The following is a 26798-nucleotide window of genomic DNA, read 5'->3' as shown; positions in this document are numbered from 1 at the left end:
CAGCAAATACACCTGGGAAGATCAGTGGCAACAAAATATCGATTTTGTACTATTTTCTTTGTCTATGGTTCTTCTGTATGACAGTCCTATGTAGCAGGGGACATCTCAATGTAGAGTGAATCCAGGCTAAAGCACCATGAGTTGAGACTGAGCAATTCTACTGCTGCTGGGGAAAAGCAAGAGTGACAGTAAAAACACCGACAGACATCCTAAAAACACCAACAGACATCCTAAAGTGCTAAAACACAGGTAAGCAAGCCACCACATGAAATGATGAAAGAGCCACTGGAGTCTGTTTTGTAACAGGCACAATTTGCCTTGAATCCCTTTTTTACATAAGGAAAAACTCAGCTTCACATCTCATGGTATTGAGGGATGCCCAGAGAAGTTGGGGGTGACCATCCCTGGAAGTGTTCAAGGTCAGCTTAGATGGAGCTCTGAGCAGCCTGGTCTAGTGCAGGTCCATTGCCATTCCATGCTATAATAAGTGAAAAATGTATGACATCATCACGCCTTGAATAACACATAAAAGATACCTCTAGCATTGAAACATGAAATAATAAGAGTAACTGATGCTATTAAATTACAAAATTAAGTTTATTTTATCAACATTATAAATACTTTTTTCCCTCCATTTAACTCCAAAATGAGATCGTAAAACCAGTACAATGGAACAATTCAGAATTGTTCTATTCTGTTCAATTTCTACTGAAAAAGGTTCCCTTTAATAAGAAATTAAAATGGAAAATGACATTTTGTCAGTCCAGCAATCTCAGTAGCTGAGCATCCCTAGGGACTTTGTCATTCAAATTGCACAGTTTTCAAGTGTGTTTGCATGTGTATGTGTACACCTATATACATGCATACTGATACGTATAAATATACATATATATAGTAATATACACACATTAACAGACACAGCCACTGAACAGACGCTTTTAGTAAATCAAAATGCTTTACATGTAATTTAAGTGGACTCCCAGCTGAACACTGGAATTTGGGCCCTGCCCAGTGCAGACACAGTTGTACTGTACTAATCTAGACCCCAAGTGCTGCAGAGATTCAATAGGTATGTGTCACCTTTAACTGCTGCAGAGTCTGCCTGCTCTCTCCATCCCATCACCCTTGAAAAGGGTAAGGAATAGTCCTGCAGCATCCTGGTCCCAAACTGCCCTCTGGGAACCAGCTTCTGATGTTCTTGCCACGCATGAGCCATTGTAGGAAACAATAGATGTGCTCTGTTACCTACAGATGCAAAACATCACCAGTATCTAGTGCATCACGTGTGCAGTGCTTTGGGACACCTTGAACGTTAAAGGCACTACATCCAGCCAGTTCCTGTCCTACCTCCAGTGCTGGGGGCTATTTTTATCATACAGTGGCTGTCTCCTACTGAGCACACAGCACAGGCAGCTTTCCAGAGACACAACAGGCTCACTGATCATATCATCATACTCCAGCCTTCAGTGAAAAAGGCAAGCCACGCTCTCTCGTGCGCTCCGAGTTCCTCTGAGCAGTCCAAATGGCACAAAATTGCTCGGGAAATCTGCCCATCCTGACAAGCTGCTCCAGAGCCAGCCACAGCTGCAGGCTGTGGGTACCTCCTGGGTACCAGGGATGAGCTGACAAGGGCAGGATATCTGGGGACAGAGGGACCAGAAGCAGCTCCCTTATCATAACCCACGTCTGGCCTCTGGAGGCTACCTGTGATTAAAGCAAGCCTTTACTGCTCCCCCTGCTTCATGGGACTAAAGGATCAGGGAGCTGTCTCAAGCTCAGTGACCATACTCAGCTTGGCCTCAGCACAAGACAGAGGCAAGCTCCTGTGTCATTGAAACTTCCTCCATTTCTCAGATCAGTAAAGCAAACCAAAAGATTAAAGTGATGGTAACATAATTCTTATTTTCATCAAATATATAGCAATATTACAGTAGTGTATTTTCACACAGCTGGAAAATGAAGCAAGGCCTACCATGAAACCACAGTGTGGGGATCTTTCCTTGTGGAAATATCACATACACCAAAACTATATTCTGATTTTTTATTTTAATGGTTGCCAAATTCTGTTCTAATATATACACAAATGTTCTCCACAAGTCCCTGGATAATTATCAAGGGAAGTAATTTGGCTTTCATATTTTATTTTTTAAATGAGAAAGGTAAAGACAGAAAATAAGACAAAATACATTTCATGTCGCCATTTATCTATAGATTACAAATATATATAGTTTCCTTCCAGAGGAAGAAATACTAAAGAAATATTTTGCCCATATCAAATAAACTTTTGAAAAGAAGAAAAAGAAATTAAAATATATTGTTCAGCTCCCCTCTCCCCACCACAACAATCACTCGTGGTTAAAAAAAAAAAAATGCATTCATTTGATTTTCTGCACATCTACCAAAGAAAAAAAAAACTTATCTGGATAATGACCTGAGTTATTTCCATGGTTTCCAACTGTATGCAACCCCGATGATCACCATCTATCAGAGAGCAACCCCTAGCAAGGGATGCGAGAACAAACACTGGTGGATCTTTTGAATCAAACAACAAAACAAAATTCAAAAACGTATTGCAAGAGTTATGCCAAAAGTCAGCCATGAGCATCTTCATGGGCACTGGGCTGACAAAGTAGAAGTTCTGCTGTTTTGTCAGCTGAGATATCTGTAGCAATTGGAAATCCAAAGGTGAAACATTTTTTTTATGCCTGTGTATTGGTTATAAGACAGAGAGTAGACGAGTACAGAAGACACAGCTGGCCTTCACAGCAGCTGAGCTTTACATTTCAAACCTGTGGTGGGTAACAAGGCAAAGAGCTGCTGCCTGTCCTTCTCCAGGGACAGACTTCCCAAAACTTTGTTCCCTTGAAAAATCAGATTGTTTTCAGGTTCATTCAAGCAATGTTTCCCCATTCCCAATGCGACCAGGCCAGTGCCCATTTGTTTGTTGGCAGCAGCGAGCCCAGCTGGCTGCTGATGTTCCAGGCCTCCTTCCTCCCTCTGGCTGTGCTGCAAAAGGGACTAGGTCTGTCAGTCAGTCCATTAGAATTCCCTCAGTTTTGCACAAATCTCCCCCCGGTGTAAAGCCCATCTTTTCAGGAGGAAAGAACAGCTATCAATTTCTTGGCAGGCCTGAAACCTGAGAAGAACTGGGTCAGCCATTGCACGCACAAAAGTGATATGAGAAACCTTCCTGGTGACTTTCTGCTCTGCCATTCAGCATGGTAAATCCCAAATAACTCCTTTCCATACAAATTCCTGTCATGAGGATACCATAACCGTATGCCCAATGATGAGGTTGGGTTTTGTCACTGCTGTAAATCTAACCCTGCCCCACGCCCTGGGAAACAAGGAATAAGCCCTCTCCGAAAGCAAGGAAACTCCATGGTGGCTGATTACTGACAACACAGCTTCCGAGAGGATGGCAAGGGAGGGAATGTAGCTGGTAAAAACGCTGGATATTTCTAAAGGGCATCCAGAGCTCCTCAAATATTTTGCTACTGCCTGACCATTCGTGAAGACGACACAGAAATAACAGGTAATATTTAACTGATGAGAAGTGAGGGGAACAGGAGAATAAAAGCAATGCAGGAAACTGTAAGGATGGAGGAGAGCCTGGTTGGGTGGCTTAATGTACCAGTTAGTTTGGATTTTGTTCCCCCACACTCTCTTTACTCTTTCCTTTTTTTTTCCCTTTCTTTAATAAATTGTACAGATGAACATGGGAGAAGTTCATGCTACTTGCTGGAAGCAATAAAGGTAAATTTTTGTGGCCTATGGATTCCACAGACCTTTGAGTGTCCCACCTCTTCCATCATGGGCTAACTTATGGAACATAACCGTTCTGCGGCAAGACTCAGTAGCCCTTAGAAACTGGTGGCATGTCCTCAGGTATTTTCCTCGAGAGTGAGAGACACATGGATTCCATCAGTTTCTTCCTCACACGATGCCCGAGTGCCTCAGGTGCAGTCTCGAGATTTCCAGGGATCCTCTTGGACATTTTCAGACATCAGACTGCTGTCTCTAGATCCTCATGGGAAACCATTTGATAGTTTTGTCGACTCTCCAGGTAGGAGGCCAGATCCGGATCACCAGCTTGCTGAGCCCTGTCACGAGGGGTCTTACCCTGTAGCAAGAAACATGAAGAGAAAGTTTTGTGCTAACACGTCTAGAACAACAGATGATTTCCAGGCAGAAGACAATTAACAAGTCAGAAGCTACTTGTCTGGATTTCATTGTTTCAGAAAGCTTTTTGCAACATATAATTCTGGCATCTGAACAAGAGATCATAGAATCATGGATGATCTCTCTTCCCATTATAGGCTACCCCATAAAGCCCAAGCAGGTAGGAATTGGTTTTGATTGCCTGGCTGCAGCAAAGGTGCTTCTGACTCTGGAGTCCAGAGAACCAACTCACTCTCAGCTGCTGCCTACAGGGTGCCTGTGCTCAGAAACTCCAGGGAGGCAGCTTCTGGACCATGTTCCTAAGCAATCAGATGGTTGTAATGATAGAATATTCCTTGGATTTAATTTTTCCCAAATTTCTTTCTCAGTCAAGCTTACACCAAGAGAGTGCTGGGGTTAGTGTCACATCAGTGGGCATAGGGCCAAGCCAGGGCAAAAGAAAGTAGTTAGCCATCCTCACAAAGCAAGTCAGCCACAATAATCCAGCCTCACAGATGCTGTGCAATCAGAAGCCAAGGCTTCTGCAGGTGGTCCTTGCCCACAGGCCTCTCTTTTGACCACACAGGAGGAGGATACAGTGTGCCACGGATATGTCTCATTTGCACCCAATGCACCAAATAGTTAGAAGCCAGGCTCTAACTATGGCTACAATAACCCATGTTGGGGACTGAAGTCTCCAGTTTAATTGTTTAATCAATACAGTTTTCTCTACAAAAGTAGCTTGCTTAAGAGGAGCTGCCCTTGGCACACAGAAGGAAGCCTCAGTCATGCAAACAGCAGGGATGGATGCTGGTCTGTCTCGCTCGGCTGCAGGAGATTGTAAGTGGTTGATGGAGCTGCATTACCTTGGAGTCTGTCTTTCTCAGAGAGGCTCCCGCATCCACCAGGAGCTGGCAGACGGCGCGGTGGCGCTGGCAGGCTGCCTTATGTAATGCTGTCTCACCCCTAGACCAAAGTACAGAAACCAGCAGTGAGACACATCACACCAATGTACATTTACGAAGCATGAGGTGCAGAGGATAGACACAGAAGGATGCTGCATTTCTGCGAGGTTCCCTCTTGCTGGCAGGGGTAGACTTGTGCACTCTCTCCCTTAGCATCTACATCCTTTGACTCAGTAGGAAAGCCTGCAACGCACAAATAGCAGACGAAGAACTTCTGAGGGATGGGAAAGAAACATGCACAGATTTTATGTATTCAGAGGACTGAATGTCACATTCCCATCCAACCACCAGCTTTGTTAACTGCTGTAAAGGCAAGCTAGCCACCTTCCTATTTCACAGCAGGTGAAACAGCAACAGGATTTGTTTCTTCCTGCAATTTCTTTCTTCAAGCTCATTCTTGGAGTCATCCTAGAAAAAATCCTACCTATCAAAGCTATGACTGGTGCACTTGCTGCCCTGGTTCTGATACCCTGCTCTCTTGGATGTATGAGAGCAAGAACTCTCATGTGTTTTCCACCACTGGACTGCTGAGCTCCTGGGGAAGATTGAATACATGCTTTTCAGAAAGAGAAGACTGTGTAGTGGGAACACATTTGTTGCAAAACTTCTCACTCGGACTGGAGCTAAGTCTGACAGGATTCTGAAACTGACTGAAACTGACTAACTCTTTACTGAGAGCAAAGAAATCTATCTAGATTTGCCTAGGAAGAAGAGGAAAGTATGTTTTGAGTGGGTTGAAAAGGAGTCCTTAGTACCAGCACCCAACAAGCCATTACATAACCTGTGAAATAACAAATGACAAGAAATACTTGTAGCAGCTCAAATCTTGCACCTGTCTACACAGAGTGCATAAAGGAATCTCAGCCCCCATCCATGACAGGGGAAGTTGACATATTAAGAGGCAACCTTGTAATAAATATGCCCTTGCTGCATGAGAACTAGTATCAGACTAGGATACTATCCTATTTCCCCTTGAGGACCAAAAGACAAATTCATACTGCCAGTTACAGCTTGAACCTTCCCTTTCCAAGAGGTAGAGGTAGAGGAATCCTTGTAAAGGGAAACCCTCACAGCTATGCTGACACTTTATGTGGTTGTGCTGCTCTCTGGATGAAAAGAACCTGGCAGTCCATCCAGTCCCCGTCACTTCTGGACTTGCACCTTGTGCAAAAGATGTTCTCTGTTCGCAGAGGAGAACACTGTGGGATGAGAAATGGTAGGCTTGATCCCTGGGAGAAAGACTGCTTTTGTTTTGCATGTATTACACATATTTTCCAGGATTATTATGCTTCCCTTACATACCTTTGTAAAACTTTGGTTATACAAGTTGCAAAAAAATTGGGAATTGGAAAGGAAAGTAATTTGGTTGGGTTGGGTTGGGGTTTTTTATATAAGAACAGAGCTGATTGATGTTTTAACTACTTGATGGAAACCTTCAACTGCACAAATCCTGGCCACTTGGGAGAGCTATGGCAGAGCACCCTGGATGAATCAAGAAGGGACTGGAAAAAAAGATGTAAAGCAAGAAAAGTAATTTCCTGACTTTTGGAATTTACTCTTCAGGTTGGTCTCTTAGTAGCTGGAGACCAGAAACATCAAAACACAAGGCAGAGCTTCTATTCCTCTAGAAACATTAAGGAAGCATGGGAAGCAATAGGGAGAAAGTCCTCTGAGAGTCCAAGTTGTTTAGAAAGGTTTATTTTAAGCAAGAAAGCCACATATGAGGTGGTTGATGTGTGGTGTTTAGGGGGCATTCTGTTTGTTTGTTTTTGAAGAGCTGTGCTATTTTACAAGCTTTTTCCTATTTAACAGTTTGCATTTGAAAACCAAGAGGAATCTGCTACTTTAACACACATATAACGTGAAGGACAGAGTAGGTTGTACTTACGTTTCACTGTCTGTCATGTCCAGTAATTCAGCTGGACCTGCAAAAGATAGTCAGGTATGTCATATAGCATTTGTCTGCATGACAAAAAAATATGTCTACCAGGAGAAGATTCACTGTAAAAATATATAAAAGAAGCCAAGTGAAAGCTCAACCGGCACAAATATATCAAACTACAGTGTAATATTTGCTTGTGTGAGCCCTTGTACTAAAAAAATTCTGAATGCACAGTCACTGCTGGAGTGTCAGCAACAGGGAGTAGCAGCCTCTAAATTATACTGGGAATGAATATTCATGGAGTTTATTTTCTCACTCTTCACCTTGCTCAATTAAGTGGTTCACATAAGTACAGTACATTGAAAATGCTGATATACTGGAAACCCTGATATATTGCAAGTTAAAATCTATTGTTGGTATCAGAGGGAAAATGTCATTAGGAAGTTGAAATTAGCCAAATTCCACCCTGAATGACATCCCTGTGCTACTCCATTTAATAGCGTTACACAAAATGTAGATCAGGGTGGAATATTCCCAGCGGTCTTTATATTGATATGCAAATCCTGTACTCTACTGGTTAGCAATGATCAGGAAAGTAAGATTAAGAAAGCAGAAAAGATTTTTGTTAAGTGAGGAAAAAAATAATACATTTATGTTAATGTCCTTTTGTCCTTGATATTCACTACAGACAGATATGTATAGCAGCAAATTCCATCGCTGAATTACAGTGATATGGAAAGGCTAGGATCTGGATGTCACTTGAAAAAAACAACTTTTCCTTTGCAGTCTGTCATATTCTTCTCTCCACTCCTCTGGAGTGTAGTGTTAGATGGTATAGGGCAGTTAGCAAGGGGAATAGGGAGACTTTACAAGACATTTCCTTCCTCCACATGAATATTTCTCCCCAGCACACTGTGACTTTGAAATTCAAGTCCTCAAGAGCTTACAGCAAATCTCACCTGAAACTGAGGAATTTCACACTACTTGCTTACAAAGGCCTACACACAACCTCTGTACACTCCTTTCAGTCTGAGTGTATGTCAAAACAGATCACAGCAGCTGGTCTTTACCTCACTGCTTTTACAATGTACACATGGAGTATCACTGGGGCTCCTGGAGCTTCGCTTCATCTCCTGTCATCATGAGAAAGGGTGGTGCTTAGTCCTCGGTACACAGGGCTTTGTGTACCACTGCATACTTGTCATGACAGTTCTCCAAACTCAGTAGCCACTGCCAATTATTGAATGCACGCTGACTCTACCACCACACATCCTCATCTCCACACTTGGCAGTTGTGTGTTCACTCCTGCCCATCAAAAAGAACAGTCAGTCTCTACCCCTGAGCTCCCAGGATCACAAAGAAGTATAAAGGGGGATAAGCAGAGCCTCTTGTTGAGTGGAAAAAAAGATAATGCCTGCGAAGCTAAAAAGATAATTCAAGAAACACATATGAAGAAAATGAGTCCTTTACATTTCCTAGGAGAAAATGGTGTCCTCTCAATACATAAAGGTAATTTCCCATAGCTTCCTGCAATGCCACATAAGCAGGAATGGCTTGCAGTGTGTTAGGGAAGACACTGCCACTTCTTATTTCTGCTCATGGTTGGAGCAAGGAAGGTTGTATTGCCAAGGTGGAAGAGGGTGACAGGTCTGGCTTTATCGGACATAGAGGTACTTGCCCAAGTGGAGGAAGCTGTTAAAAGGTAAGTAAAGATGGTAAAACAGAGAGCAGTTAGAAGAATATGACCTGAGAGGGAGAAGAAAGCTGGGTCAGAGTGGGTCTGGAGAGAAACCAAGGGTAAAGGAAAGCTGGGGTGAAGCAGAAAGAAATAGCAGGGCTACGGCAGAGGAGCTTGGTGCTCAGGACTGTGAGGGCAGTCTGTGAGTACAGACCTGAGGAGATGACAAGTACACCCCACCTAAGTGCAAAGGGTGCTCTCCTGGATACTGTCCCAAATTAATGTCCCATTTCATGGGAGAGCCCTGACTCCATCCGAGTCATACATAAGGGCCAGATACTGGGGTTAATAATTAGCTGCACAACGTGGTACCAGGATTCTTTAATTTTATTCTCTCTGGCCTATCTCTGAAGCTGGAACGTCCCAACTCACAGCCTGAGCTGTGCCCTTTACTTCTTTATTTTCACTTGTGCTTCACTTAAACCATCTCACGCCCTCCTCCTAATTCCCTTTCCCCTCTTTTTTGGACCTCATTTTTATATCAGTCTCCCTGGCGCTGCCAACCGACCATTCCAAATCCCCCTCTGCCCGGGGACAAAAGCTGCACAGATGTGGGAAGGGCTGGCACTGGGAAAGCTAACGGCACTGTCATCCTGACCCAGCGGGGAGGCGGCTGTTTTACTCTGGGACAAGAGGCAGAGAAAGAAAAGGGGACCAAGGCACAGAGAGAAAGAGGACAAAATAACCCAATAGAAATCCGGAAGGGAAATGCATGAGTGAGATTTCTATCAAGGAAAACAGCAGGGGGGGAAATAAAAACAAAAGATGGAAATGTGTGGAGAGGTGGAGGGAGGAAAAAAAAGAGAGAGAAAGGGAAAAAGAGACTAGGGGGCTGAAGAATGGCAGGATGGGGACGGGGGACGGGGTGGGGGGAGAAGTTTGCATGAAAAGAGCTGAAAAGCATGACGCACTGAGGGGAAGCCCAGCTGAGATCACTCTCTTTCCTCAACATCGCCCATAGACTGCTTGTACAGAATTATTAACTTTTTTCCTTCTCTCCTTTTGCCCTCTTTTGCTCCACCAAAGCCCCTCTCCAGTTTCTCAGAAGGCAGAGCAGCCCGAGTATGGGTATGGGAGGAGGGAAAGCAAGGAGACACTCAAAAGCAGCTGCTCCTTCGCTGAGCTCACTACAACAAATTTAAAAAGGAAAAAAAAAAATACTTTGACCATATTTCAGAGGCATTTCCAAAATATACAGCACCACACATTCTTGAAAGGCCTCTGAGCCCACAGCATAGCCCTCTCCAATGGATGTGGATACAGCTACCCACAGGAGACCCAGAGATATTAACCCCTGCCAGTCCCGTGTCCTGTCAGCCCTTCACAGAACCAGGGAAGAAGGGTATTTACTCTAAGAAGTAATGTCAGACATTATCAGCATTTCTGGATGTTTATCTGTCAAAACCCTCTTTGTTTAATATCCTGATTGAGATTATTATCTGGGGGACAATGGATATAGATCCTTGCCTTCAAAGTAGGAGTATTTTTAAAATAACACTAAACTGGAAATTCAGAACTATTTCTAGCCTTTCCCCAATTCCACACTTTTGTTTTTCACCTGATGTGAAAATTAACAGTGTTTCTTTCTGCTAGTGTCTTTCAACTTAGAATTTCCACTGTAATATAGAGGCTAGTCAGGTTATGGGAGCATCCCTTCCTACATGTCCACCAGCCATGTTGCCCTAAAATTTGATAAACTTGAAACTAAAATAGACTATGTTATACCTTGTGCCTTCTAGAAAACTAAACTGTTTTCTGCTCAGGCCCCTCACAAATGACCCCTACTCTAAAACATTCCGCAAATACAGACATACTAACAAGTGCCATACAAACTCACTCTCATTCAGTATTGCTTTCTGATGACAATTCAAACTTTGTCCCCGACACACATCTCTGTCACCACAGAATTTGCTTTCCCAAAGCCTTCTAAGGAACTTCTGAATCTGGTCAGCATGAAAATCCAGATTCACTGATGGTTCTTAACTCTGGACTTTGCAGTGTTAAGATTAATGAAAGCACCATCTTTTTTTTTTTTTTTTATCAGGAGATGCCTTCTAGTGAAGCAAGGACATTGAGGTTGGACAGAAAGGTTTAGGATAGGATGCCCTATATATACTGTCTGTTGCATCAGAATTTCCCACCACAACCTCCTAAAGCAACTGTAAACATCTTTCCTCTCTTCTTTTAAAATCAAAATACCATAGATGAACTAGAAAATTTCTGCTTGTTTTTTGAATGTCTAGAGAAGACAAGGACAAGGCAAATGGAATCATTTGTATAATGTTTATAAATTATAAATTTTTCACAGCTGCCAGATAAAGACTCCAATCCAAGTTCGATACCAAATGCAGATGATTTAGAAGGCCCTTTTTCTAACAGAGGTTCTTAAGCCTTCCTTAATTCTGCTTGTGTTAAGCAAGTAGACAGTTAAATCTTCTCTAATGTACATGCATTGGGATGTGATGCAGTTGGTGACTGCAGCATTAAAAAGCTGTGGTTCTGATACCTACTGAGTTTGGCCCCCAGTTTCTAGCTAAGCATTTCTTACCTCAGCTACAAACAAGATTTTGAAGCTGACCCTTCTCCTAAAAGCAAATGATTCCTGATTCAGGTGGAAAATCTTGAACAAGTGTCTCTGTGTATCTGCCCTTCCTGCACAGGGGATAGAGACAAACTGTTTTGCTGGAGCAGCAGCCAGAACAACTCTTCCTGTAGCAGCAAGCAGCTGTTGTCCTACACCTACTACATTGGTGCTTCAGCTGCTATTCCAGGCTTGTGCTGGGCCACTGCAAATTATCTGGCAGTACTGCACAGCAATCCCCCTGTGTGACTCATCTCTGCTATTTCTAATTTAGGATAGGTTATTTTCCTCCCCTTAGCATCTGAAATCATTCTGATCATGATCACAGAATAACCTTTCATATAAATGTGCCCTGCATGTTTGCAGAAAGCCATCTCCACAAAGGACAGCTTTAGCACTACACCATTTTTCTTCCTAGGAAAACTAGTGTTATTCTAGTTCTATGGGTACAACTCCTGTATTGGATTGGATTCACCCCACTGTGTTTCATATTAGACAGTTAAAGATTGCGGAGAGTAGGTTTTGTCTTCTTTTGTTGCTGCTGTTTTTCAGAGATATTCAGGTTTTTCGCTGTGTTAATAATAGATTTTCTGTGCTGTGTGCTTAGGGTATTTTACACTGGAACTCCTATTATCATTCACTATCCTCAGCCATGTATGGAAAGCAGGGAAACTCCAGAGGAAGTGTGACTGGGCAGAGGTAAGTGCCAGAACAGAAGTAAAACTCATTTTTATGAAATTTTTATGCGTGAATATTGGCAGAAACAAGAAGAAAAGGGGAAACCCTTAGATATTAGTAGCATTGATGAGGTAGTATACAGTAATTAATACTGAGAAGATGCCAAATGCCAGAGAATGCAAAGAAAAACAAGGACATTATGATGATGATTCAGCAAGAGAGCTCATTTGTGGCTGAGAAGTGCCCAGAGTAGAAATGAGTTTCATTAATTGCTTGGTGGGAGAAGAGAGGAGGCCTCTATTAGATTGTGCATTGTCCCATGCACTCCCTGATCCCCAAAGAATGTTAAACAAACAATCATTTGGAGAAGCCCAGAGGACATATGTCTGGAAAGCTTCAAAAGCTTCCTGCCATCCTTGGGGATAAAGAAGGGAGAGAGGAACTGAGCTGACATTTGCTCGACCTTCTGATTTGTCTTTGTCTAACAGTCCGTAATCCCTCACATTTCTCTATTACCTCAAAAATTCCCATGGATTCCCTGCTTACATTCTTATCAGCTTAAATTATCTCACTTTAAACCTTCACCAAAAGAACAGTAACTGGGTCAGACTGTGACTAAGTTACAGTATATGTGTCTAATAAAAATCCTAGAGAAGCATCTATGACAGTGAATTGGCACAGGTCATGTGCAGTGCGAAAAGAGACCAGGGGCAGTAAGAAAATAAAGCAAAATAATGCCTGTCTACAGAATTCAGTGGCACATATGTGCACTGTGACTAGTGTGATAATCCAGAGCAGTTAAATAGCAGTTAAATAGGTAAGGCTTGCTAGAACTGGTGAGAAAACCAGCCATTATTTGGATATAAGGCCAACTGCACTGACCTATCCATGTGTAGGTATCTATACATAGAGAAGTAAAAGAAGAATTCAGCCCCTCTCAGTCAGCTTTTGGGGCACTGTTCAGTTGCCCACACACAGATATTTTGTGCCATTTGATATACCTAAGGGCAAACCTTGGGATGCATTTGGAATGACAGAGATGCTTGCTTGGGCTTTGGCTGTCAGTGCAGTTTGGGCCTCCTCTTGGCCTTGTATGTTATCTTGTAGGCCCTAGCAAATGTCCTGGATATCCAAGGGCAAATTACATTAGACACTCATGTTTATCTAAATTAATAATATGCAAGGTAACTGTTGCCTGAATCACTTTCTGGGCTCCAGTGACTACCTTGACTAAGATGTCCTTTGAGTTAGTCTTGCTAGAAGCCTGCTGCTATTAAGGATGCCCTCTTCCCTTCCATCTGCCACCAAAAGTGCCTCTCTCATACCAGAGCAAATGGACTAAGTCACAGATTGCTGTTGACAGTACAGGAACTGGGACCTATAGAATACCTGACACGTATACATAACTTAGGGGTCATGCTTGAAAAGATGCATTGTTGCTTCTTCCTTTCTTATGAGTTGTGCTTTTTTTCTTCTCTCTGTACAATTTGAGCAATACCTTGGAGCATCAGCTAACACTTATTCTAATTGCCAGGGGTAGTCTCTGTGTTCATGCTAACACTACTGCTGAAATACTGTAGCTGGTTTTGATATTCAGAAGCCAAAATAGCCATTGATATTTTGCAGTGGGGTTGGAGAAGAGTTACAACTAGAAAACTTTTCCAGCAGTGAAGGAGGCTGATAACTGTGACTTCAGCTCTATGTGCAGAGCAGTGACTATATTACTGTGCCACTGTCCAGCAGTGAGGGAACAAGGTTACAGTGGTTTGACAGACAGAAGCTCCTAAATGTGATGCCTCAGACTCAAAAAAAATTGCTGCATAGCCTGCAGTCTCTGCTGCTGACAAAGATAAGAAGAATGAAAAGGAAAAAAGGGCACTGGCATGATCACAGTCTACAAGTACAAAATAGAGATCATAAGTTTTTGCTGTTGGGTGGTCTTGAATCTAACAGACATAATCTTCAAAGGTCGGAATGGATGCTAGGTGAATTCTTCTAGAAAAAAGTAAGCTGAGTCTTGACCAGTGTGTTACTAAATGCTGAAATAATGGCTGTGGTTGTATGGGCTCCTTGTAAATGTTTTAAGAGAGATTAGGTGCTTTCTACAACGTATGCTCTAAGTGAAAAACAGTTCAGAGGATTCCTGTGCCAGAGGTTTTAACTAGAGCTTCTCACTGCTTCTTCACAACCCCCCCAGCTGATGCAAATGTGAAAACACCATCCTCCTCAAAAGCCATTCTCATTCTTCCTTCACTCTTTATCTGGAGCCACCACTCTCATTGCTACCCCATTCCCAGGCTCCTGCTCACACATGCTGCAGGTGGACATTTCACTGAGGGACACCACAGATGGGTGAAGCCACTTCCAGCAGCCTGGGGTGGTTTTGCCTGGCTGACACTTGGCTGGAGTACAGCTCTCTGTGGATTTGCCCACTGGTACTCACCATGCTCCAGGATGTATTTCACAATCTCGCCGTTCCCAGTCTTGGCAGCATGATGCAACAAGGAGCAGTGATCAGGACCTTGGATTAACAAATTGGCTCCTTTTTTACAACATTCTATGAACTGGAAGAAAAAAAAAAAAAGAGAAAGAAAAAAATCACACAGAAGGATAAGATGGGAGGAGCAGAAAAACAAATATGTCAGTAAATTCTTTACTGGTTCTCATTGTAAGTCAATACCAAAAGAGAATAAAATAATATAAAACATTAAATTAAACCCAGCTTTTAGACCCTGATATAAAATATCTGAACCAGAAGTACTGACAATTATATGGGTTAAGGAGAACAGTCTGTATTTCCTAAACAATGAGACATTGCTATTCTACTGGTGATGATTTATTGTTTGCTAGGAATGCTTGCAAACCACATCTGGTAACACTGTTGGGATATATTAAAATATATGTACTTCATAGAAAATCCTGGCTTCTTTGCTGAAGACTCAGATTTTTCCTCAGCACAAGGGTTAAAGATTTTCTGACTAAATCAGAAAAGTCCAACTCAAAATCCCACAAGGATGTAAGGTGACTGTCAGGGACCTCCCTTCTCACAGTGCCCCCTGTTCAGGGCTGGCCAAGGAGGAAGCACTATGTGGGGTAAGAATGAGAGGGGAACAGCAACCAGGCAGGTCTCAGAAATGCTGCAAACTTTGGGGGAGGGGGGTGGAATTTGCAGTGCAGATCATTGCAGAAAAAGGAGAGAATTGCTACAGTGGATACTCATTTATGATGCAGTACATCTGAAAAAAGGCAAGGAGTTTCCCCATCAAAGCCAGCTCAGGCAAGAGGTTTTCAAGAAGCGTAAAGGAGACAATACTTCTATGACTGCTTGAAGGACTGCTCCGCAGATGCTGCGGCCACAAGTGCTGAGGCAGTGGTATAGAAGGGGCACCTGCAGGCAAAAAGTTGGCCTACAGCACTGTCATTTTTACAAATGGCTCCAAGCTGGCTTCTCACAGATAAAATTGCAATCATTAATCACAGTCCTCATCCAAATTCGAGGGTATGTTTTCAGATCCTGACTTGGCCACTGAGACATGCCTGAATAGCTGTCTGACGTGGGACTTCAGCCACTGGCACAAAAATTTTTGCATGAGCAGTTTACCTACCAAACTCAGTATACCACTACACATTTTGAGACATCCATCAGGTGATAAAACAACCAGCTGAGATTTGTTCTACTTGGTCTGGTGGTTGCCTAGGTAGACTTAAGAGTGAGCTAGCACTTGGGGGCTTGGTCACCAACCTCACTGGTGTAAAATATCCTTTCCTGTGTAGGACTGTGTCAGAACTACCCTGCTGTTCAACACTGCCAATATAGTAATTTCCCTGTTAGTAACTGGCACATTGCTCCATGCAGTGGGCTCTGAATCCTGTGCAAAAAGACGCTGTCTAACACCAGATCTTATTCATGCAAATTTCACACCTCACCTGAATGAGGTGTTCCCCTAGTATTCAGGGTTTCCTGGAAAGGCTGTAAAATGGAACTTGCCAGAAGTTCCCACAGCAGCCTATTTATGTTTTGAGCAGAGGTGTAATAAAATTTACAGTATATCTCACTGGCAAGAAACTGTGAATAAGTGGACACTTGGTACTCTGTACCTACCTTCAGTAGATCACCAGATATGACTGCCTGTAAAAGTGCTGCAAAAGACAAAAAGAAAACTGATGTCAGGCTGAAAGCATTATGCATACAGCTTCACAGCTGAGGACATAGCTCACAGCATGTGCAAGTTAAGACTGACATCCCTCAGTCCACTTGCATTCTCATGTACTACCAGAACCAGTGCAAACCCTGCACGGACACATATTGGAAAAGCAGAAGAGAACCCATGGTGATAAAAGCTATGTGGGCATCAAGCCGTCATTTCCAATGTTGTCCTGGAACTGCAGGCTTTTGTCTAAATTTTTCACTTGAGACACTTCTGAGACCTTTCAGTAGTGTCCACAAGGTGGACAAGGTCAAGTCTCCAGCACTAGAACCATCACTGAAAATACCAGTGTTATCTGCACGGAGAACCTGAAACTCTCTACAGACCTGTCAGACTTTGTCATACTGATAGTGGAGTAGTCTGTCAGTCCCCAATACACTGAGAATCCCAAATTGTATATGATTGACAAGAGAGAAATTTCTTAACAATTACTTGTATTACAAAAACATTCTGAGATGCTAGAGGGGAGAAAATCCCCTGGGTTTGGCAGGCAGAGTCAAAGACAGAGCAAAAGCCAGTTCTCACCTTGTCAGCCTTTGTATTTTAAACAGACATAGAAGGAAAAAGAGACAAAGTGGACAAGGGCTCACAACAAGGCAGGATAGAGCTGCAAAGAGCTGGGAGCTTCTCACTACTCACTACTGTCTGCCCTGAGTCTGTTAAAAGACAAAAGGAAGGCAAAAGCCTGGGACTCCATTGCCCAGAGAAGCAGTTACAAACCTACCACTATGTGACTATCTCCTTCTTTTCTCCTCCTTTTCCCTATCATGGAATATATTGTAAAAAGCAATGATGAATAATCTTTCTGAGATTAAATGGTTTGTGTCTTAGAAAGCACTTAACATCTGCCTGTGTCTAAGCCCATTTCCATCTTTGCATCTAGGCAGTGCAATCAAATTAAGCATTTGCTCAAGCACCATCCTTGATAAAGATGCCGAAAGTTCACGTAAGCAGGAACAAGGCAGGAAAGAGAAGCACACTATCACCCTGCCTCTGAAAAATAACCCACAGGAAACTGCACAGTGGGAATTCCATGATGAGCATGCTACGCTTTCAGAAATGACAAGGCATCCAAGCTAAACACTGCAGAAAAGGAAGGATGTTCAAAGGCAACTCAACAAATGCCCCTTTCTTTGAAAATACCTGGGGCTATGTGGCTTTCTAGTCTCTGTAAAGCCTCATACCCCAGCCATGCAGCAGTGGGAAATGCAAAACTCCAGTCCAGCTAAGTTCTGTCTTGAGAAAGCAGCATCAGCAATTCTTGCAACTTCAGATTTAGGGCAGTTTTTCAGTGTCCATGAGTTAAACTAAATCCTAAAAATCCCCCTGGCAACTGTGAGAGAGAGGACACACAGATTTTAGGAATAGAAGAAGGCAAACACCAGCAGGTAAGAGCTAGAAAATTCCTCCATTTTTATTTTCAGTGGTTTACATAATCATTTTTTCCCAATAGTTCTAACAATTGCTTAGCTCAAATTAATAGCAGAACACAACTCATGTAATATCCTTTATCTATTTCCCTCTTTTTTTTTTTTTTTTTTCTTTTGGTCAATCTGGTCTCACTGACACCTTTATTCTCTAGGCTACTGCAGTCTGCACTTGTATAAATATCTTCCACTCCTAGCATGTGAAAATCAAATGAGCTGGTGACATGAGTTTTTCCTTGCTTTCTACATCCAATTTCTTAAGACATGGCTTCCCTGAAGTCACTTTTCTGCGAGGCAGTGATACACTTTCTTATGCAAGCCACGCTGAAGATTGCAGTTCAAAAAAACCAGAAGAGAGAGCTATGATTTTTGAAAAGCCTGACAAGATGTGAAAAATCTTCTACGCTGAATATCCATAATCAGAACTGGTCTGGTGATAAGGCTATTAGGATAAAGCAGCTCTAAAACAAATTCAACATAATTAGACCAATCTTTTCATCTCTTTCCTAAGCCTCAAATCCAGCAAAGCATTTAGGCAAGTGCTTAGCTTTGAGCTAATTACATTCTTTTCACACCAAGCCTACCTGCACTCTTAAAATTAAGTGCTTTGCTAGCGTAGAACTTATTGGATAAATGAATACATTACAGATCAACAAAAGCAGCTGGCATAACAAGAGATTAGACTACAGTAAAATAATTCAGAGCTATACAGCCAAAGACACGAAGATTTAGAAGCTATTGAGCTAGAAAAGGAGAAAGGTTCTTTGGAATCGGGAACATGTTTACATAAATATATGAATATTGCTTAGCACAATAACCCCATAGACCCAAATGGGACTGCTGGGCATGTTGAGGAGGAGGGTGAAGATGGCAAAAATCACCTGGTTGTTAAAGAGGTGGTGAAGCAAGCAAGCAGATGGCATTGACAAGAGAGAGCAGACTGAGAAGTGGAGAAAAATGCTGTTAACATGCAAAGCCAGGCTAGCTTAAAATTAGAAACATTAAAGTGATAATTATTTTATTTCTTCCAAGCAACACCGCACCGCTGGTGTAATATGTAAAATGAGCTATGCCACTGTTTTATCATATATAATATACCTTCAGGACTTAAAGATGTCTCAAAAATTACTTGATTTAATTAATACTTTAATCAAGTCATTATTTTCTCAATTTATCCTAAGAAAAGCATATCTCATTGCTAATAAAAGTGGTTTATTACCTTTTTTATTTATTTAGCAGGTAGCTTTATTGCTGATGTAAGGTGACAGCTTGCCAAAACTGGCAACGGGAGTGCTCTGTTAATGTATTGAGGATGAACTCGGTCCCCAGGCTGCCTCCTTAGCAAAGCTCTAACTACCCAACTTAGAAAAGAATCTTCATTAAAAAAAACCACCAAAAAACAAACAAACAAAAAAAACCCTACCCAGGCCTGCCAGCAAACACAAAAAAATGGCTAGCAGAACAAATACCAAAAACCACCCACTCCAAAATAAACACCCTCATACACACGTACACACCTGACTTATAAATTATTATTGAGCAGATACGAGTGGATAATGCACCAACAGAAAAAAAAGCCATGTTGAAACGGTTGCTAATTGGATTGTGGTAATGCTGCAAGCTAATAGAGCTTGAGACACCGGATAAACAACTACTGGTACACACTCATGCTGAAAAGAATACTTTTCCTAGGGCTTATACCACTCATCTAATTTCTATGTTAGCGTTCATTGCTTCCATTGGAAACAGCTATTTTTATTTCATATTCTAAAAATCTATGCTAATGCCACTGAGTCACAATGAACATTTATGTTTCTCAGACAAAATTACTTTCTGAAATAACAATTGCTCTCTGGCTCTGCATGTGAAGCCAGCACCATGAAAACAGTGCTGCAAAGTCAGTCATTAAACACTGGGCATTAGAGAAAGGAGAAGTATTCATAATCCATAACTTCAGAGGCTGCAAGGTGCCTGAGAGGTCTCACAGGGTTGCTTGGATGGTCAGAAGGGAAAATAACTCTCCATAGAAAATAGCTGCTTTGCCCTGCAACAGTTCATGCTGTGCTCCACAGACTAAAGAAGCTCTTGAGAAAATGACCTCCAACTTGCAGCACCTAAATTAAGAGTCCAACTAAGACAGAGAGGGGTTCCTTCAGAATAGCATGATTTCAGACATGCTGAGAGACATGTCTGATCACCTCCAGAAATGACAGCCAAACATGGGCAAAATGGGAGGTCTTCTTTTAAGATTTTCCAATGTGTGATATTCCTAACACCAGGCAATGCTCATGGTCTTGGAATTTTTAGTTCTTCATATACCTACAGGCACAGAATGGGAATGTCTCATCAATGTAAGGACTAACAAAGACAGACCCACGACTGCAGCACATCAGAAGAATGCAGCAGGAGAGGGGAAGAAGTCATCACCATCACCTCACTCACTTCAAATGCCACGAAAATTCTCAGAAGCATCACAAGCAAGGAAAAACCTCAAACCCCTTCCTGTATGCCCTGCAGAAAAATTTTCTCCTAATCCCAAATCTGCTGATCAGTTTAACACCAAGGACAGACACAGGGCTCATCGCCAGGTTACTATCACACCAGAAACTTTGCTGCTAAAACACTTTCAGAAAGAACATGAAGAAAAGAATTCTTACAAAACCTCATAAATAACATCTCAGGATCACAAGGTTCTTAGCTTGAAGTAGCTTGACATAGAAGTTATTAAGTAAGTTAGTTGAATAATCATTAGTAAGAGGAGGTGGTCTGCACTGAAAAGAATCTCAAAGAACAGGATAGTTCTACAGCCTGCCCCTGTCAGCAGTACAGGGGTAGTGTGTCTTTTCACTTGAGTAAGAGTTATTCATAAACCATAAATATCCTCCAGATTTTATTAGTCAGCCTGCTCACCTGATCTGACTCCTTCAATGCCATATTTGAACCCACTACTTCTGTGCCAATTAAGCCACAGGGAATGCTGATAAAAATGTACAGTATCTTTGAAGTTTTCAACATTTACAAGCAATTCTTTAGTGAAGATCTAAAAATTGTGACTGAAAGGAGCATAATCATTTAATACTATATTATAAAGTGTAAGTACCACACCAAGGAGCTGTTAGATTCATAATTAAAATGCAGGCAATTATAGACCTATGAATGAAATGCATTGTGACAACAGAGTATTATTTGCAATAATGCATCCTACCTACTATCAGTTAAAAAATACCAGGGTATCAATGCATCTAATTAGAGTATGACAATATTTAAGCAGATGGTAATTTATGGCAAAATTGAGCTACCATAACTCAAGACCTGGTTGGAGGAGGCTGTTTTGACCAAATTGATTTGGTGGGTGACATCCCTGCCCATGGCAGGGGAGCTGGAACTAGATGTTCTTTAAGGTTCCTTCCAATCCAAAGAGAATAGAATTCTATAATTCTCTGATCTCAAGCAGAATTAGGGTTCATAAAACCTTTAGCTCTTTCAAAAGACACAGTAAGACTGTTGATAATCTGAAGTGATCAACTCCTTGCAGAAACCTCATTTAACAGAAAATTCCAGCACCTGTCCAGCCCTTTCTAAGACACATCTAATGCACTGATGCAGTGCATTTGGAATTGATATGCCATCAGCATTCCAGTGCTGAATGGTTCTTATTGGTTGGAGGCAGCTAATAAAAAATAGAAGAGCTTTGGTGTGTAGTGCCCAGAATATGAGTGTCAGTGTTCACCACCATCTCCTATCAGCATGCTCAGGGGAACTCCTAAAGAGTACCTCATAAAATACTGCCTCACTCAAACCTTGTAGAGCTGATAATGAAGAAGAAACTATGGGAGAAAATGACATCATCAGATGTTTGAGAGTTATTAAACTTGGACTATCATTAGCTTCCAGAACATTTCCAACCCTTTATTGATGTTATAGTCTTTGTGTAATTCACAGAGTCAGAAATTTAAAGTAATTACTGCTTCACACATTGAGAAGTTAAAAGCTGACCCTGATTAGAAGAGTTCTTTTACACAGTTGGGGTCTTCTGAGCTACTAAAGATTAGCATTACAGAAAAGATAACAAAAGAAGCCCTCGGGGCTTATTTTTCACCAGTTTTAGAGAAATCAATAATAATTTCTATTTCAATCACTCCAAAAGCTATGCTCTCAAAAGACTGGAGTATATATAGATTATCATTCAGAAATACACTCTTTTCTCTGTAAACAACAACTTGCTCATAAAAGCTTTATGACAAACTGACAGTAATATAACTTACCCAGAAATGTACAGAACTGATTTTTTTCTACTCTAGCCACAATCTTCATCCTTGACCTGCAGATGAAAGGGGTGGGGGGTGCCACAGGGAATTGGTGCGTGGATTACTTCCCTTCTGAGAGGACTGTGAGAAACAGGCACCTAAGATTAAGAGCAGCGAATTCACTTGGTATTTCTGAAGGGCTTGCCAGTCCCACAGAACAGTTTTAGGGATCCATGAAGAGAAGTAGCAAATCTCTGCACTTGAGCTTTTACAAAAACTTTACCCCTTTCCAACATTTTATCTGCTTTTAGAGTTACAGAAAGAAACACAAACCACCTATAAAATACACATGCCAAACTGTCTACATAACTGAGAAATTAAATTACAAAATTAATAACACTTTGTTGGAATGACTGTGAGCTCACAGGTCTTTGATCTACAGACAATCTCAAGACTCACCAAAGCTGATGATGCTTAAATATTTCCTTTGAAGATAAGCTGAGTGAAAAGAGCAATTAAATTTTTCTTCATGTATTTTATGCACCTGCAAGTATTGGAAGTGAAAACTGAAGACCATGAAAAAAGTAAACAGAAGTTAAACCTTGCAAGTGAAGGGGTCTTCTAGATGCTGGCAAAAAAAATAAAAAAATAAAAAAATCCAGAAATAAATGTTTAAATCACTTCTTCTGTAGTCACTGAAAAAGTACATCAAACAGGGAATGGAAAAAGGTTTCTGAACTTGCTAGAGTTCTATTTCAGCCCAAAGACTGCATAAGAAACATGATGACAGCAAAAATTACATGCAGTTAGTGGTTTCCTGCCTAAATCATAATATCCCTTGCGCTGAATAAAGCAAAGACTCATTGATTTTTAACTTTTTTCCAAAATGTGTCTGTTTGCTGCCACTGCCCTAAAGAAACAGGTGTTAAATGAGGGTTGTCCACAGGTTTTCAGATTCACAAAAGACTTGGGCTTCTTATGGAACCTGAAGTCAATGCCACCAGTCTAGGCAAGTCACAACAGCTCTGCTGCGTGGCACTATTTCCATGAAAGACAACCAAATAAAGAGCCTGAGAGCTCAAAATACCCCCAAGAGACCAAGCAAACTGACAGTGCAGCAACCTGCTGCAACCAAGAGCTCAGAAGCACATCAGCTGAGCAGCAGCCAGACACACACATCTGATGACTGTTCAGCAAGAGGAATATTAGAAGGGCCTTCACGTGGTATCTTGAGCTATTTCATCTGGACAGGAAAATGTCCATAAGTGCACATCCTCTTGTGGTTTGAGAGAGACACTTTTGAAGTCTGCTGGCCCTCTGAATAAGTCATGCCCCAATAACATCTGTTTCTAGGATTGCACAAAGAGGTAGAAAACCCTTCTAAATATTTGAGGGCTGTCCTTTAGTTACAAAAGCATCCCATGCAGATTTAGAGATCTGACATAGTTTTGATTGCACCTGTTTGCCTAACTTGTGAGTAAGAATAAAATGTAACATGTAAAAAAAAAAAAATCAATCATTACTCAGGTGGCTATAAATATGTGTTATGAACGTTTATCTTTTAAGAATTTTGAATTAAATCAACTGCACCAAAACACTGGTAAGAGAGAAGAAGCAGGGGGGAAAAAGACAAAAATAGCCACACATACTTGCTGAAGGGAAAGAAAGGCTAAATTCTCACTTACACAGAAGTCCCTTCATACAACTCTAAAAGGATAAAGAGGCTTTCAAGCAGATGTAAATTACACTCAAGCTGCCTTTAAAGCCCTATTTTCACTGAGACTAGTTTAAAGCTACTTTGATGCCAATTAGAGTCCAACCTGAATTGTTTATGTGGCACTTGTACAGAGCTGAGAGTGCAGTTGATAGTTAGGAGTGGAAGTATTCAGATCCTAATGTTGAACTTTTGCTGCAAAACCATTTAGCTCAGATTTACAAAGGGAAAGGATGGTGTAAAAAAATGAAAAAAAAGAAAAGGACTTCCTTTGTAAATAGTTCAGAACTCCAAAGAGCAGTCATAGATAAACTAAGCACCATCTGGCTCACATCATCACTTTTTTGCCTTCCTTTTTGCTTCCACCATTTTTATTTTTAAGCCAAGACAACAATTAATGTCATTCTCAGAAGTGATGGAGTAGAAGAAAATGTCTGTGATGAAGTAAGAATTCAAGGCAGGGAAGACTTTGGCTGACTAATGCAGTAATTTTATCAGTAGAGTAGCACTACCTTGGAAGAAGGAGAATTCTAGGTAAAATAATTAAGCAATGGTTTATTTTTAATTTAAAAATTAATAGGACAGCAAAAAAGAAACATTGTGGGCCACACTGTTCCTCTTCTCTGGCTGTGTAGGCCATTCCCATCACAGGCACTCTTAGCACACTCCCTTCAGGTTTTCGCCCCTGCAACACTGGCTGCAGCGCCTTTGCCTGGCAATATCTAAGGAACTCTTCCTCAAAAAGCTAGGGCTTCACAGGAGGACTAAATCATCTGAAATTCAGTTCAAAAGTATTTTTTCTAGCCAAGTTCTTCAGTAGGTGAAGTTGCCACTCTTATCTGACCATGAGCTACCTCCATTACAAAAAAAAAATCCAAAAAACATAAGCAAAGTAGGTTGCAAGGCTACCCAGAGCTTCTGCCTGAAGACAAGCATGCCAATTCAGACAGCATATTCCTTACTTCCTCCAGAGGTGAAAAGGATAATGGCAGTGGCCACTGTGAAATAAATGTTTTTCTGTTTTCATCTAGTACTTATTCAGATGCCTACATCTGCCAGACATCTCCCTCTCAGCTGCCTGATGATCCCTCAGGCTGCTTGGATATGACAAGAGGTGGTGTGTAGGTGTTTTTTAAAGGTTTTATCCAGAAAGAACCTCCCTCAGCCCCTGACACGTGCTTTCACATAATGTTTTCTCTTGCCAGGAGGACCCTGAGTCTGCATCAATACCAGGCTCTGCTGAGCTGAGAAGCAAATAACAAACCCAGAGCGGATCCCCAAGGCATCATTGGCTCAGTTGTCCACAGGCACATTCAAAACACTGTCCAGGCGGGCTTTCTTCCCAAAGTGGTTAATAAATCAAAATAAATACCTGCAGTCAGGAGCCTCCTTCCAACCCCTCCCATACACATTTTAGTTTGTACAGAGAAAGCCTTCCAAGACATCTCACTTTGCTGCTGGGTAAACAGCTGCAGTATCACTGTGAAGAATACAGTGTCTCCTCTATCTCTTTTGAAGGCATCTGGTGTGAAAAATAGACTTCTTTTTTTTTTCTTTATTTTTTTAATTCTACCAGCACTAAGATGTTTGGATTCATCTGCAGCCTCCTGCTTATCCTTTTAATCAGTATGGCAGACTGCTTCAAAACTCTAGAGAACATCCCCTTGCAGACTGTGACTATCAAGATTAGTGGAGATTGGCTCTGGAAAGAAGAAAGGAGGCTGAGAGAGTGAAGTCTACATTCCCACAGGCCACCATGGGCAACAGGAAATCCCATCTATTGGAGGTTCCAGGAAGTGTTATTGCTTGTGCTATTTTCTGGGATTCCTGCAACCATCTTCCTCCTTTCATGTGTTTAAACTTCCTCTCTTTAACAGAGCAGATGGCACTGGGGCAAATCCCAGAGTTACAGTACATTCTGCCTCCATGGCAGGAGGAGACACAGCATAGCAAAGCATTTTCCTGTGTGGGATGGAGCAATCACTGCCTTCCATGCACACACTTGATCAGTCCCTTCCTTATAATTCAGAGAGCAGCTCTCTCTATTCAGAGGGATATCCAGAGACAGAATTACACCTCCCACCTAAAACTTCCAGTTTAAACCCATGCTAAGCAATCCCTGTGGAATTTTTTTTTTTTCTAAAGAGACTAATTTAGAAGTCACCATTACATACTCACTTCACTTCTAATGTACTCCTGGCCCTACACAAATCCCTCCTAGGTGTAGGATATCCAGGCTGGATGACTCCAAATCATAGAGTGACTCCATGGCATGGAGCCAGCATCTGGCAGAATCTGAAAGTGTTTTTTCACTTTGAGCGTTGCTATTTGTCTTTTCAAGCAGAACACCATCCCTTCTCTTAATCTCTTATATGATATTATCCCTTTGTAATAATAGCCTTCAAAATTGCTCATTTGAATGTATTTCCCTCTTGTCTTAATTTCTCAGTTGTCCCCTATTCCCTCATGAATTTTGAATCTATTACACACAAAATGTACCAAAACCACAGAAATTATGCTGATGCAGCAAAAACACATGACTGCTGGAAGTAAACAAGGCAAAAAGCCCAGTTTCATTGGTTTATAGATGAATGAGTAGGGGAGCAGTAACATAAATATTTGAAACCTCTCGTCTCCCAGTCAGAATGCCTTATACTCAGAATCCTTATACTCAGATGTATAAGGATTAAGCTTTGGTTGACTGCTACTTGAGGTGCATTAGTATAGCTACTTAAAACTGAGTAATTCCATCAAAGGCAAGGTTCTCCTGTTTGAAGTTAGACCCACAAATATTGAGCATCATCAGCTCCAAGTTGCCACAACGTGAATAACACACCAATGTCCCTATACCATTAATAGAAACACTCAAGAGTTTGCTGGGTGTTTTCCAGAATACTTAAGATGGAAGCAGAACTCAGTGTACTCTTTTTAGGGCCATTTCCTTCAATTGCTCACATGATAGTGAAGAACCAACTCAAACATACATGGTAAACCAAGAATAGTAGAGAGAACCTAACTTTGGCCAGATGTAACTACAGATACGTATATTTAATGCAAATTTCTGCAGGGTGGCTATAAATAGGGGTGGGCAGGACAGGCATGATCCAGAGTGCCCACAAAATACAGTGCAGCTCTGAAAGGTGCTGGGTGAGAGAAGAGTTTGGTAAACCTCAACCAGTCACCCAACAATAACCAG

General features: G+C 41.6%; 1 protein-coding gene across 6 annotated transcripts in view; it reads right to left on the bottom strand.

The window, feature by feature from the left end:
• Positions 1–2027: 2027 nt before the first annotated feature.
• DGKI (diacylglycerol kinase iota) overlaps positions 2028–26798 on the bottom strand; it is a 198234-nt gene continuing 173463 nt past the window's right edge. For 4 of the 6 annotated variants that reach the window (XM_088055421.1, XM_005527919.3, XM_088055422.1 and 1 more), the window contains 5 exons: positions 16109–16146; positions 14450–14570; positions 7015–7051; positions 5028–5127; positions 2028–4123 (listed from right to left, as the gene is read on the bottom strand). In XM_088055421.1, the coding sequence (XP_087911547.1) occupies positions 4007–4123; positions 5028–5127; positions 7015–7051; positions 14450–14570; positions 16109–16146 (413 nt within the window). In that variant the 3' untranslated portion in view covers positions 2028–4006. Of the gene's footprint in view, positions 4124–5027; positions 5128–5251; positions 5310–7010; positions 7052–14449; positions 14571–16108; positions 16147–26798 lie in introns of those variants that run through there. The other 2 variants (XM_088055426.1, XM_088055423.1) reach the window with 2 other exon arrangements.

The sequence above is a fragment of the Pseudopodoces humilis genome, chromosome 5 (assembly GCF_049639895.1).
Source record: "Pseudopodoces humilis isolate 2021_Gansu_Grassland_sample_001 chromosome 5, ASM4963989v1, whole genome shotgun sequence".
NCBI classification, from domain to species: domain Eukaryota; kingdom Metazoa; phylum Chordata; class Aves; order Passeriformes; family Paridae; genus Pseudopodoces; species Pseudopodoces humilis.
The sequence above is the reverse complement of the archived record's forward strand: the minus strand, read 5'-3'. Positions and strand labels throughout refer to the sequence as shown.